Source organism: Neovison vison, chromosome 13 (assembly GCF_020171115.1).
Source record: "Neovison vison isolate M4711 chromosome 13, ASM_NN_V1, whole genome shotgun sequence".
Lineage (NCBI taxonomy): Eukaryota > Metazoa > Chordata > Mammalia > Carnivora > Mustelidae > Neogale > Neogale vison.
This window is the reverse complement of record NC_058103.1, coordinates 21,239,930-21,254,894: the sequence shown is the minus strand read 5'-3', so window position 1 is coordinate 21,254,894 and position 14,965 is coordinate 21,239,930. Positions and strand designations below refer to the sequence as shown.

General features: G+C 35.6%; 1 protein-coding gene and 1 non-coding gene across 2 annotated transcripts in view; both read left to right on the top strand.

Moving 5' to 3' along the window:
* Positions 1 to 14,965, top strand: part of GTF2A1 (general transcription factor IIA subunit 1) — a 45,026-nt gene that overhangs the window by 1,525 nt on the left and 28,536 nt on the right. The window contains exons 2-4 of the mRNA XM_044231964.1: positions 2,724 to 2,825; positions 11,664 to 11,868; positions 13,657 to 13,721. Coding sequence (XP_044087899.1) covers positions 2,724 to 2,825; positions 11,664 to 11,868; positions 13,657 to 13,721 — 372 coding nt within the window. The remainder of the gene's footprint in view (positions 1 to 2,723; positions 2,826 to 11,663; positions 11,869 to 13,656; positions 13,722 to 14,965) is intronic.
* Positions 12,921 to 13,064, top strand: LOC122894745. Its single transcript, XR_006381817.1, has one exon. It is a non-coding gene; the product is annotated as a small nucleolar RNA SNORA79 (small nucleolar RNA).

Sequence of the window (14,965 nt, the reverse complement as noted above, 5' to 3'; positions counted from 1 at the left end):
TACGTCACCGCCTCTCCATTTAAACACTAGATCCGGCTTTAAATAGTGAGAGCTGCTGAGAGCGGGGCTGGGAGGTGCGTGCTCCCGAGGCGAGAGGCAGGAGTGTGCAGAGCTCAGTTTATTTCTAGGTCCTCTGCTTGCACTGTAATTTCGCACCCGACAGGGCCGCTTTTCAGCGTCCCAAGTTGGTGGTTGTTGTTTTGAAGCAGCATTTAGGGTTTCCTGTCTTTGTTAGGGGAGAATAAAATTTTTGTCCCTTTTTGTTTTTGCTTTTAAACAGAACTGTAGCTCAGATGTATAATCGTTTTTGTATTGGAAAATGCGTTATTGTCGGGAATTTAAAAAAAAATGCTTCCTACATTAACTGTTAGCTGCAGGGTACTTGACTTTTGGTAGTGTTCTGTTCTTCAAGTATTCAGAAAATATGTTAGAAGTAAAGCTTCTAATACGGTTTTTTTTTCTGTAATAAATGTTGGAGACACAGAGCTTTTTGAAGAAATATTCAAGTGTTTAAAGCCTCAGCATAGGACCTTATCTCTATAGTACACTTTTGTACAGACGAATTGTGAGTAATGAGAGTGAGGAGGCGTAGTGCAAACTGGATCTTAAAAAAATTAAAATTGTAAGTTGGCAGTTTATTTCATTGGATATTAATATTCTAGATGGATGTTAATCTGATTTATTTTCCAGTGTTCCCTCAGGGAACTATCACTTTTGAAAGGAACCTTCTAAATAGTCATTAGGTAGTGACAGTCATGGTTCTTTAATTTACCAGTTTGGAATGTCTGTGTTTTGAAAATCAGGACAAACCTAAATTACTTTGTATTTTGTAAAAGGCAAAAACTTTGGCTCAAGTAAGGTTTAGTATTTTAAATAATAACTTGGAAATTGCTTATTTCAGATAGTCCTCATCAGTATTACGGGGGCTTATCAACTCTGAAGAATTCTGCTAAATTGTTCTTTGTGTGTGTATGTCATGAAGAATACACATTTCCCTTTATAGTGCTTTTATGAATCCGCTAAATGGTCAAGTTGTAACTTAACTAAGGTGCATAAGCAAAATCCTAAAACAAGATAAATTCATTAAATAGGGAGTGCCAGAGGAAAGCAAGTTTTGTACCTGTAAATCTCTGGATCTCCAAGCTGCAGATTTTTAGGAGTGACTGACTTCATAAAACACCAGCTGTCCAGTTTGATGAAAAAAATAATTTATATCATCAACTTAAGATTCATAGTAACAATTTAAAATTATACCGTCACCTTAATAGTGCTTTAAGGATCATTATTGGCTTAAAAAAGCCACTTTTTAAATGTTATTTTTGTAATTCAGTGGTTAAATCTGCATAGATAAAGTGATAGCTATAGTCAGTGACAATTTCTTTATATATAGAATCAGAATGTTAAAATGAGATCCTAGAGAGTTCCACATTTGCACGTGAATAACTTAATAGTTTACAGAGGTTAATTTGGTAAAATAAAGCAGGTTAGTGTGTGGAATAGCAAAGGTCAGAACCCAGGTATATGAATTGTTTTTCTGGTTGTGATGAAAAGGAACAGATTTTAATGGTTGAGGTAAGTTATACAGAGGAACTCGTTATTTGTAGTTTTGGCAGTGCAAGAAACGCATTTTCTTAGATGGTTCTTCTGTGATAACAATATTTCTGAAAGAGATGCTAGTGAAGCATTTCTGTTTGAGGTTTGGTTATGAGAGCAAACCCTTGGTTTTATTGGGGAACCAGTAATTCTTACTTTAAGCAGGTTATAAAACACAAATAATAACAAACATTAAAAGAAAAAGGATGATAACCTTAATTGTGTGAGATAATGGTTAGGATTTATAACAAGATAGCTCTAGTTCTGTCATACTGACATGCAAACTTCTTGCCTAACATGTTAAAAATAGGATGTGGGTTGGGCAAATTATTGTCCATTACCTTTCGATTTTTAAAAAATACTTTATACTTTTGAAAGTGCTTTCACATTTTTTCTCCTTTTATTCTTCTGGCAAGCTTTAGAACAATCTTCCCCTCCAACCCTTCCTAAGTAATACCAACAATAGTAGTAATAATAATAATTAGAAAAATAAACGTTGAGGCTGTCCATGATTCTGTTTCATAGCATCATCTGGGCAGTTGTTAAAGGAAAGAAATCGTGGGAAAGAGGTCAGTGTGCCTTGTTCATCTGGGCCTTTGAGACCTGTTATTGTGGGTATATGAACAATTTAATGGTATAGCTTAAAGGTACAGACTGGTTAACAGAAAATAGAAATTATGTGATTTTTAAATTAGGTTGCAGATGTTATCAGGCAAATGACTGCAGGACGTAAGGTTCTCTAGTTTAAGTCTTAGTGAGGAGGTTGTGAGATCTAACAGGGGTCAAACAAAGGGAAGAATAATAGGTACCAGACATAAGCAACCCATAAGGCTATTTATTGGGTCATATTAGGTGTTTTAATTATAACAACATAGGAAATTATAACTGGAAATTGTGTGGATCTTGTGTGCATAAGGACTTCTGTATTTGAATTGTATTGGTCTTTGAGACTTATTTTAAAATATGCAGTCGTAAAATAATCCATTTTAATTGAAGCAAATGGTAATTGTTAGGATGGCCATATCTTAAGTTATAGCTTCTAAAATAAATTGTGTTTGGCTGGAAAAATGACTGTTTGTTTGGAATATGTGAAAAATGATTTTTTCAAGTTGTTTATTTTTCCTTTGAAGCCTAAATTGTACAGATCTGTGATTGAAGATGTTATTAATGATGTAAGAGACATCTTTTTGGATGATGGAGTTGATGAACAAGTTCTGATGGAACTAAAAACCGTGAGTTTGCCTCTTTTTGTTATTTTTAATAGTCATGCCTTTTTTTTTTTTGCCCCTTAAAATCCTCTCTTCAGCTAGGGACTGATCCATAATTTTTCCATGGGGTGAACATTCAACTTTGCTACAGGAGGCAGTATGTGGATGGGTGAAGGATGCTAGTTTTAGATCGCTCTACCATCCATCCTTCCTCTGCTCCTAGGCACACTGTTTGTATTTCAGTTCCATTATGTGTGATACAGGAATTGGTCAGACTTGCCTTATAGGTTTGTTTTGAGGATTAAATACAATAACCATATAAAGTGCTTATTAAGCACAGTGCCTGGCAATAGCATTCACTGTTATTAATGGACCATTAACATTGTGTATTTATGGTCTAATTATTTAACATACGTACAGTTGTTTTTTTTTTTTTTTTTTTTACTTTTTTAATGATCTTAATGTACCTATATTTTAAAAAGTATTTATGGGGGTGCCTGGGCGGCTGCCTCTGCCTGAAGCTCAGGTCGTGATCTCAGGGTCCTGGGATCGAGCCCTGCATTGGGCTCTCTGCTCGGTAGGGAGCCTCCTTCCCTCTCTTTCTCTGCTTGTCTCTGCCTACTTGTGATCTCTCTGTCAAGTAAATAAATAAAATCTGAAGTATTTATGTTGTGGAGATTAAATAAGTGCTTTGATAAAATAGTTTTGTGTTTTTAAGTTTTTTTTTTTTTTAATGTAGGCCAAATATTAGGTTTATGATCTATTTTACACTGGGTGTTGGTTTTCTATCTCTTGGATTTCTTTGGACTTATGCAATGATAATTAGATATTTTTATTTAACATTTGTGTTTCCTTGGTGTTGTAATAACTCATGAAATCATTGAATATTTTGCTTTATTGCTCAGAACAGTAGTTTTCAAAATAAGGTCTGTGAAATCCCAAGGTTTCCCCACAGATTCTTTCAGGAGGTCAGTGAGATTGGCCAAATGTCCATCCGAATAATCAGAGTTTGTCATGTTTTCAGTAAAAGTTGTGTTCCATGAAAAGTGGCCAATTAAACTTGCTACTCAACTGCACAAGTACTTTTCTTTGAGGTAACTCTTCATATGCACAGTGCTTTATGTATGCTTCCCATTTCGATGCAGTGAATATTAAAAAAGATGTGTACTGGGGTGTCCGAGTGGCTCAGTGGGTTAAGCCTCTGCCTTCTGCTCAGGTCATGGTCTCAGGGTCCTGGGATCAAGCCTTGCATTGGGCTCTCTGCTCAGTGGGAAGCCTGTTTCTCCCTCTCTCTCTGCCTGCCTCTCTGCCTACTTGGGATTTCTCTCTGTCAAATAAATAAAATCTCAAAAAAAAAAAAAGATGTGTACTGAAGAATCAAGATGAGATCAGTGTTAATTTTAAGAAATCAGAATATTTGATACCTTTAATGAAATGTGTTAATATTTGAAATATCACATAATTCACTGAATTTACATTTTCCAAATGACCAATGCATGATGTTGCAAAATCCCTTGTTCAAAGTGAAAGATAAATTAATGGATTTAATCTAAGAGTACAAAAAGTTCATTGGTGTGTGGTTTCAGATTTTACATTGTAGCTACCTTTTAAGAAACCATCAGCATCCCAACTGTGTGGGAAGACAGATTTTCTTGATATATTCAACCAAAACAATAAGATGGTTGTAGAAGCAGATAGGAGAACCCAGCTATTTTTCCTTTAAACTATTTGTCAGTAACTTTGATTTGGTTATTTTTGTTAAAAATGTGTTATTTATGTTAACATGCGATGGATACATTGCTGTTTTTAAATGAATTTGTAAACAAAATACCCAGCTTAGTTACAATTTCATAAAAGCTCTTTGAGGTCTTTAGTAATTTTTGATAGTAGTGAAGGATTCTGAGACTAAAAAGTTTTAGAACTGCTGGCTTAAAAATTGGGTATTGATATCCTTGAGGACTATGTACAAATCAGTAATCACAGTCAATGTTAAGAACTTTATTATTTATCTATTCAGTGGCAGTGTGGAGACTGCAGCTTAGGAACTTACCTCAAATAAAGTAAACCTCAGCTTTATTACGGTCATGAAATCTTAGAGTGTTTAGGCATCTGGGGGTAGCTTCTGTGGACTTTTTAATAAGAATCTGCCTGTGCAAGGAAGGAAACACATAGATTTAAGTGAGATGAGGAAATTTGTATTTACCTTGAGACAAATGTGATGGTTCATCAAATGTGATGGTGTGATTAAAAGTGAAGAGTAGGCATCCTAAAATACAAGCAAAAGAATGCCAGCTCTTGAGGCATAAGATGGAAGAATCGCAATATAAACTGCTTAAGTAGCATAAAGTGTCTCAGGATATGAATGAGAGAGTAAGATCCCTTTGTGTTATGTGGAGCTACTTTGCAGTTTATCTTACGCTCATATAATGGTTTTCCTTGAGGTACTTTGACCTTATTTAGAAGATACAATGTTGTTGTTTTTTTTTTAAGATTTTTTTTAAAAAATTTGACAGCGATCACAAGTAGGCAGAGGCAGGCAGAGAGAGAGGAGGAAACAGGCTACCTGCTGAGCAGAGAGCCTGATGTGGGGTTCCATCCCAGGACCCTGAGATCATGACCTGAGCTGAAGGCAGAGGCTTGAACCCACTGAGCCACCCAGGCACCCCAAGATACAACATTTTAAAAGATTTTTATTTATTTATTTGACAGAGATCACAAGTAGGCAGAGAGGCAGGCAGAGAAAGAGGGGGAAGCAGGCTCCTTACTGAGCAGAGAGCCCGATGCGGGGCTTGATCCCTGGACTCTGAGACCATGACCTGAGCTGAAGGCAGAGGCTTTAACCCACTAAGCCACCCAGGTCCCCCGATATAACATTTTTAAATGTAGAAAATCAGCTCCAAGTTCTTTAATCCACTCTAAATCAAATTGGTAGTCATTCCAGGTTGTTGGTTATCTATTCTTGCTTTTCACAAAGTGTGGGGAGTTGATTTTTCCTACTGGTCCCACTAGCATCAAACATTATCCAAAGAGAATGAGCTGTCTTTGAGATTAAATAGATCTCACTCTCTTTTTATTACACTTGATTTTTCAAATATATTAGTGTAATAGATACATAATGTATATAATATATGAATATTATGTATGTTTTATACATTGTTTGATGGCTAGTTTTTAATGACAAAAATTGTGAATTATTCAACTTTGAATCCCTAGTCTCTAGCACAGTGCCTCACATATGTGGTTGGTATTCAGTAAATATTTAATTAAGTTAGTTAATAACAAACATGGTTCCAGAACCCAACAGAACAAAGTATTTTAATATTTTTGCCGTTTTTCAGATGGGGCATACTCTTCTGTTGTGGGTTGTAACTGTGTTTGAAAATACACTGTTACACTAAATGGAATTTATGTTATTTTAATTCTCTTTACTGAATTTCTTCAAGATCTCAGAATTTCCAGAATATGCCCTATCTGTGATGATAAATGGTCTGTATCTGTCCTCTCCAGTATGGTAGCCACTAGCGACATGTGGCTATTAAGCACTTGAAATGTAATTAATGGAACTGAAGAACTAAATTTTTGATTATAATTAATTGCAATTTAAATCACCGTGTATTAAAAAGTAAAAATAAATAAATCACCATGTGTGGCTGCTAGATACTGTATTATATTCTACAGGTTTAGACATCTTGCTAATAAAAACTAACATTGCTTTTATGTTTTATGATTCACAAAGAACTTTGTCTAGTTCTAACCCCTTCCTCCCCATTTTTTGGCTGTGTCACAGACTCTTATCAAAAACTTCACCACTGCTGAAGGATACAGTGGTGAATTAAGATGAGTAAGGACTGTGCATGTAATTTGAAGTCTAACTAGATAATGCTGGAAGAGAGGTAATTAAAAAAAGTCAATCCAGTTCTCAGAGGTTATCTCTTGAAACACTTTGGACCTACTTTAATGTATAAACTATGGGAGATAGAAAAAACACCTAAAACATAGTCTTGATGTTCTTTAATTTGTATTTGAATGTAAATTGTGTTTTGGATTAGTGAGTGATTATGGGTGGGAATGACAGTCTACAAATCCTGTTTAAATTGAATGATTTAAAGTCATCCTCATTTCCACACTGTCAGACCTACCCATATCTAAATAGCAAGTACATATAAAACTTGGCCTCTCTTCTCAATGAAGTAAAGTGAGAATAATTTCCTCAGTTGGAGACAAATCTGAAACTCAGTTTATTGGTCTCTAGATCAGTTTTCTCAACCTTGACATTACTGTCATTTGTTAATTCTTTGTTGCAGAGAGCTGTTCTGTTCATTGTAGAATGTTAACAGCATACCTGGCCTCTGCCCACTAAATGCCCATAGTACTTACTGCTCATTTCTGACAACTAAAAATGTCTCTCTGCATTGCCAAATGTCCCTGGGGGGCAAAGCCACCTCTGATTGAGAACCACTCTTCTAAATATACTCTAGTTGTATATAAATACTTGGGCCATAACTTGAACAATAATTTATTATTCTCTACTTCATTTTCCTTGGGGTGATCTCCGTACCCCAACCCCATTTCACGGGAGCCCAGAAATGCAGTTTTCTTGTATTTATTCAGGAACTAGATGTTTTGTGGAAGTAGAATCCTTCAAATTTCTAGCCTGGTAAACTGCCAGGAAACCATAGACTTAATCACAAATTTATAGGTCAAAAAATAGATTCAGAAGGAATATGCTTTGATAAGATTATTTAGCAAATAGTACAGACTTTAACAAAGGCCTTTTTGTCTTCAGATGACATGTATAATACTTACCAGGGAAAAGGAAGGTACCAGAGTTGTGACTGGACCTGCTGTGATAGCAGCAATATAGTGTAGAGATTAAAACTTGGACCAGAACTAGGATTAGGATGTGGCAAGCAAGGGGTCTAGGGTGTAGAATTTAAAGGAGACTTAGTCTTCACTCTCAGGGTCCAGGTTCTGTGACTGGGAACACTGGAGTCAGACTGCCTGGATTATATACCACTTTGCCTGCTCTTGGTTGGTGGTCTTGGATAAGTTATCTAACTTATTTTTCTTCTGTTTTTTGTTGTTGTTGTTTTTCTGTAAAAAGGAGATAGTAACAATGTCTGTTTTACAGGATTTTGTAAAAATGAGTCTATGTGTAAAGTTATTTGGAAAGTGTAGAGTAAGAATACAGATTAATACTAATACTATATTAATCTAGTTAATATGCTCTATAGATACGTACATTACAGCCATTTGGGGAATAGAAAATGAATTTTCTCCGTGTCTTAATTTTAGGGACCTGGCAGAAGATTGATGAAATAAGATTGTCAGAAATAATAGCTACTGTGTTGGAGAGAAAATAATGTTATAAAAATAAAGAAAAAGAGTTCTTCTGTTTCCTAAGCAAAATAAATAAATATGTAACAATTCAGTATTCTTGATTGTTGTCAGTAGTATTAATATGATTACTGTTGCTGAAAACAATATTGCATTATTTATTTTAAATAGGTGATATTCGGGGGCACCTGGATGGCTGGCTCAGTGGGTTAAAGCCTCTGCCTTCGGCTCAGGTCATGATCTCAGGGTTCTGGAATCCAGCCCTGCATCAGGCTCTCTGCTCAGCAGGGAGCCTGCTTCCTCCCCTCTCTCTTCCTGCTTCTCTGCCTACTTGTGATCTCTGTCTGTCAAATAAATAAATAAAATCTTAAAAAAAATAAATAGGAGATATTTGAAAAGTAGAGTATTTTGATAAATACAATTAAAATCATAAAAAATTGGATAAAAACAAAACATTTAGTCAGTTTGAACTTTATATTATTTGATATTAAAGTTTAATGCTAAATATTTATACAGTATTGTATTTGTATTTTTCATGTTACCTGGGACAGTATTTGGTACTTGGTAAATGTGAATTCTCCGTGGCCTACTCCAACACCCCTTTTTCCTCTGCTCCCTACCCACCTGCAGCAGTTGGAAATGCGGGGGGCCATGTTTGCTTGTCTTAATGTCTAGTGGGCACCTTTGGCATTTAGTCGGCTACAGCCCAGAATGGATTTTTGTTTTTTTTTTAGGGGGTGGGGGGTATACTTCCTGTGGCACTACCTGTACAATAAAAATTGTCTTGGCCAAGATGTCAGTAGCATCCTTACATTAGCTAGAAACAACAGTTTGTTTGCCCTTCTCTTCTTTTTTTTTTTTTTTTTTTTTCAAAGATTTTATTTATTTATTTGACAGAGAGAGATTACAAGTGGGCAGAGAGGCAGGCAGAGAGAGAGGAGGAAGCAGGCTCCCCGCTGAGCAGAGAGCCCGATGCGGGACTCGATCCCAGGACTCTGGGATCATGACCTGAGCCGAAGGCAGCGGCTTAACCCACTGAGCCACCCAGGCACCCTGCCCTTCTCTTCTTTGAAATTAATATTAAATGTCTGATAAGCTCTTAGTCATTCTGTTGCCTCCTGAATAAGACAGTCTCTGCCTTGAAGGAGTTCATACTTCAGTAGAGAAGGTAGATTTGGTGTGAAAAGTATGATAGAGGGGCGCCTGGGTGGCTCAGTGGGTTAAAGCCTCTGCCTTTGGCTATGGTCTTGATCCCAGAGTCCTGGGATCGAGCCCTGCGTCGGGCTCTTTGCTCAGTGGGAAGCCTGCTTCCTCCTCTCTCTCTGCCTGCCTCTCTGCCTACTTGTGACCTCTCTCTCTGTCAAATAAATAAATAAAATCTTAAAAAAATATATTTCTAGGATTTGGAGGCAGTGAGTGATATCTTTTGAGGCTATGTGACTTTGACATATCCATTGTTTAGGGACTCATGAGGGAGGACTGCTAGGCAGAGGGAATAGTTTACTAAGATTTAGACATGAGATAGGTATGCTATATTCAGGGAACTTCAAGTACGTTGACACTGTTAGGAAAGTAGAATGAGAGTCATAGTAGCAGTTAGAGAGGTAACGTAATTCTGTATTAAGGAGCTTAATCTTCAAAGTGAGAATGATTCTCTGGGGTGCTAGTTAAAATGCAGATTTTTGGACTGCTGTTGCAGAGAATCTGACCTGATAGAGGCACAGTTTGACATTTTCTTTTTAATTCAATTACTTATACCAAAAAAGAAAAAAAAATTAAATTGACTTTTAACAACCCACTAATGGGTTGCAATATGCACTTTGAAAAGCATTGGTTTAGACTTTAATAGTATGCATTAAAGTGATCTGGACAGGTTATTAAAACAGATTTTTGGCTCCATCCCCAGAGTTGCTGAGTCAGTAGGTCTGGCGTGGGGCCTGAGAATTAGTATGCCTAACAAGTTCTCAGGTGATGCTGATGACAGTATTTTGAGGACCACTGATTTATAGAGGATAGATTGGAAGAGCAAATTTTCACTAGATTGTGGGCTCTGTGAGGGGAAGGATTTTGTCAGGTTTGTTCACTGTTTCAGTGCCTCTAATAGTGCCTAGTATATAGGAGATGTCAGTAATTATTTGTAGAATTTATGACTTGATATGGGGAGCTCAGTGGGCTAAGTCATTACACTTTATGGTAGTACTGGTGGGAGGAAAGGACTTGAACCAGGGCCATACCAGTAAGGACAGATTGGAACAATGCTTTGGAAGGGATAGTGACAGTAATAAGTGTCCATTTTGTCTTGTGTGTTGTGCTAAATGCCTACTCTACAGAGATAAACCAGATACAACTTGAGCTCTCCAAAAGTAATTCTTTGTTACCCTAGGTAGAATTCTAGCTGTTTTTAATTTGAGATTTTTCAGAGACTTAAGATTTCTTAGCCGGAAGTGATTTTAGAAGTAAATCAACTTGTCCTCTTTTTAGATGAGGAAAATGCCCAAGAAAGTTAGGTAATTTGTCCACAAAACCGAATAGTGGCCAAACCAGGACCATGTTTCTGATTTCTAGTGTAATGCTTTATTACACAATTAATAGCACCACCACTGTAATAATGAAAACTAACATTTATTGGTCACTGAGTTTATGCTAGATTCTGATAAACGTTTTAAATAAATATGTTACTGAGTCTTCACGACAACCAGTGGAGGGAGATACTGTTAGTATCTCTGTAGTCTTCAGGCAGATCTAAACAGTGAGCTTACTAAGGGGAGTTGTTGCTTTGGGAGATTGACCTTTAGTTTACTTTTTTAGCAAGCCATTAGAGATATGCTGGAATTGTTATTAGCATGTAGCTACAAATACAGAATTTCTGGAACAGTTCGAAGTGTTGGAAGATGTAAAAATCATTGTGAGTATGGTAAAAAGACCTTTTTGAAGGATCTCTTAGAAGTCTCAGGTGTGTTAGGCAGTATTCCAAAAGGATATCCTAGGGGAGAAAACAAAGTGTGTGTATGGGCTAGGCGCATGTGTACAAAATGACTGAATTTACTTTTTAAAAATATTATATTTATTTTTTTGAGACTATATGTGTCCTCAGGAGTGGGGGCTGGGAGGAGGGTCAAACTGTGCAGAGCTTACCGCCTAAATCAGAGTCAAATGCTTAACTGACTGAGCCACCCAGGTGCACCCCAAAATAACTAAATTAATTTCATTTTGTATATTTAAAAAATTGTTTATTTCTTTCTTGGGCAGTTTCTTATAAGGGTTGAGATTCTCCAGATTGAACACTTAAGTCTGTTAGGATCTGTGTTAGGGAAAAGTATGAAATAGTCATAAATATTTTCTTTATTTTTGCCTGTATATGATTTTTTTCCCCATTATAATAGCTGTCCTAGGGTGAGAGGAGAAAATAAAGATTGAAAATGGGAGAATTTTTTAAACAGACTAGTAAAATATATTTTGTCCATGTGGCTGGAGTTACCTTTACTAGCATTGACTTAGAATGTTCTTTACTTTTCTTTGCCTTAGTTGTGGGAGAATAAACTAATGCAGTCTAGGGCAGTAGATGGATTTCATTCAGAAGAGCAGCAGCTTTTATTGCAAGTTCAGCAGCAGCATCAACCCCAGCAGCAGCAACATCACCACCACCACCACCATCAGCAAACTCAGCCACAGCAGACAGTACCTCAGCAAGCGCAGACCCAGCAGGTCCTTATTCCTGCATCACAGCAAGGTGAGACTGGATGTATTTTTCTGCTTACAACTTGGAAATGAAATTTGTCATTTTCAGAGAAGAGAAATGTGGATTTTTTTCTTTCTGAAGAAAAGACTGAGGGGTTGTCTGTGTATGTGTATTTACATACAAATTTTTTTTATAAAACATGGGTTCTGGATTGTAGTAGTAATAAACAAGTAGTTAACCAATTGAGAGCATAAGATGATGTAAGTGTATTAATATTTTCTTTTGAGAAGGCTACATAATGGTAGATTTCCTAAAATACATCAGATCTACAAAGATTTATTTACTGAGGATTTCATTATTTTATATGGTAAAATTGTTATTTACTTTCTTTATGAAATTGATTTATTATTTCAGAGACATTTGAATTGGTTTTTATAAATATATCTTAAACACTGGGGGAGTTTTTAAGTGTGGCAGTCTGAGATTTCAATTCCCTAGTACTTTAAATGTAAAATGACGAAATTAGATTTCTTTTAAGTGAAGAGTGTATATACATATCTTAATTTATATTACTTGGTTTGAAGGTAAGAAAAATCAGGTATTTATAGAGTGTGTCCATAGTGCTTTGTAGTGTGCAAGTGAATTTATAGATTTGTTTCATTGAAGCCTTATAAAAGGCTTTGTGAAGTAGCTCTTCCAGCATTTCAATGCTAAGGAAAATTTGGGCCCTGAGAAGGTTAGGAAGTTTGGCCTATAACATGTAGTAAGTATTTTCGGTCATGACACATAATGTATAAAACTTAACCCTGAGATCATGACCTGAGCTGAAACTCAAACGTATTTTAGTTTTGTAAATCTTGTTACTGGCGAGGAGAATGAAGGTAAGTGAAAAGTTTTATTTTAAGATAATGGTTTAGTTACCCATTTGCCCCATTTGAGAGTACCTGAGAATATATAAGACTTCAAATGGATAGTGATATATAGTAACTAATGTATGGTAGAAATGTCTGTTTGGATTGTTTTACGGTTTATACCAAATAAGACTTTTAATATTTGGTTTTATTCTGTTCCTGGATCAAATCATCTTACTTTTTGATCCGTTTTGATGACTGTTCCTCCTATTGCCTTTAGGGCTGGCACTAGGATTTTAGGTCATCATAAATTAAAATTTGATTTTCTTCACTCAGAGAATATTAGGATAATGGGATTATCTGTTTATTCTCTGAAATTTGCGGAATCAAACACTTAGTTCCTTTTGTTCTTATGTAACATTGCCATTCTTTCTTACTTTTTTTTTTTTAACATTGTCATTATTTCTGATTTATATTTTTAAAAAAGTTGGTGGATGTAACTTAAAATTCTGGCAACTACCAGATGGGAGAAGAGGGCTATATAGATTAAAAACAACTAGTTAATAGTTTTTTTGAGTTCATTCTTAATGGACTACTAACTCATTCTAACAGTAGTAACCTTATATCAATAAAACAGAATTGAGTTAGTAAGACAATTAACTTGTGTTTGAAAATTTCCAGTTTAAGAATGCACAGAGCTGGATAAGTGTAGGTAATAGGTATCTCACTACTTCATGTTCCCCAATTCCCTTGTATTCTTAGGTGTTGTTACTCAAATCTTTTTAATTGATGTTTTCAGTATAAGATGGGTATATCATAGCTGTTACTTGCTATAGAAATTTATAACATTCTGAGGTATCAAATGGGTGAATACATTTGAATGTGGGAAACAAGAAATAAGTTGTCAGCATTGTATAGTATTCTTTGGATTATGAAACAGCCTCATGTCATGGTTCCTTGTTTGTACTTGCACTTTTTTTTTTAATAGCTGCTGCACCACAAGTTATAGTTCCTGATTCTAAGCTGATACAACATATGAATGCATCAAACATGGTAAGACTCAGAACATAAGACTTTGTTTGGCTCTACTTATTCTAACTCAAAATTGTGATTATGCCCAGGTATGTTGTGTATTAACAACTTGAAGTTTATTCAAGACTTGAACAAAATAGCTGTTGTTTTTTCTTTTTTTTTTTTTAGAAGATCTTATTTATTTATTTGAGAGAGATTTATTGAGAGAGATCACAAGCAGGCAGAGAGGCAGGCAGAGAGAGAGAAGGAAGCAGGCTCCCTGCTGAGCAGAGAGCTGGATGCGGGGCTCCATCCCAGGACTCCGAGTTCATGACCTGAGCCGGAGGCAGCGGCTTAACCCGCTGAGCCCCCAGGCGCTCCCAAAATAGCTGTTTTATTTGGTTTCCTAATTACTGGATTTAGCAGTAGATCTCAAGGTTAGTTTTGTATTTAAACATAGATTTCATAAAATTATGCAGTTTTCTGTTGAAAATACCAAAAGAATGATGCTTTGTGAGAGCTATTTCATTCCAAGCTATTTTTGGAAAATCAGTTTAGGGGACCTACCAAACATAATGTGCCAATTATAGTTCTGTTTCAGAAGACCCATTAATTACTAGAATTAATACTTTAAAAATAAAAATGAACTGTTTGGATAGTTCAGGATAACTGTTTTTAAGGTGAAACCTTTGAAAATTTTTGCTCTGATTTAACCATAGAATAGCTTAATAAGATTTATTACAATGTGTATATCACTACTTTAAAATACATTTTAACCAGTTGAGTTTATTATGCATTAGTCTTTTGGTATTTCTAAGGGATATTCACTGAACATAACTAAATTTTCAAATTTCATTTAGGGCATGTGATATTTCCCATCGAATACAGTACCATATAACTAAAATGAGAAAAACTACTTCAGATTCTTAGAGAGTCTTTACCTATTTGCTTAAAGTTGTTTTTTTTTTTAATAAGACATTAAAATGAAGTCTTATTAGAATAGTTATTCCAGTGCATTCTCATAAATGGCTTTTTGTTCTTTTTACAGTAAATAGAATGTTAGTGGAGTCTCATCTCTGACATTTTATTCTTAAATCCAGCCATATTTTTTACTTAAAGGCAAGAATCACTTCTTAAAAAAAATCTTAGTCTAATGCTAGCAGTGAGGTTTTTTTTTTTTCAGATCTTTTTTTAAAATGAAAAAAGCAAAAATATGTATTTTTCAAAAATTTATTGATTTGATGGCATGCCTGGGTGTACGTATGTGTGGAGGGGTGGCGGGTTGG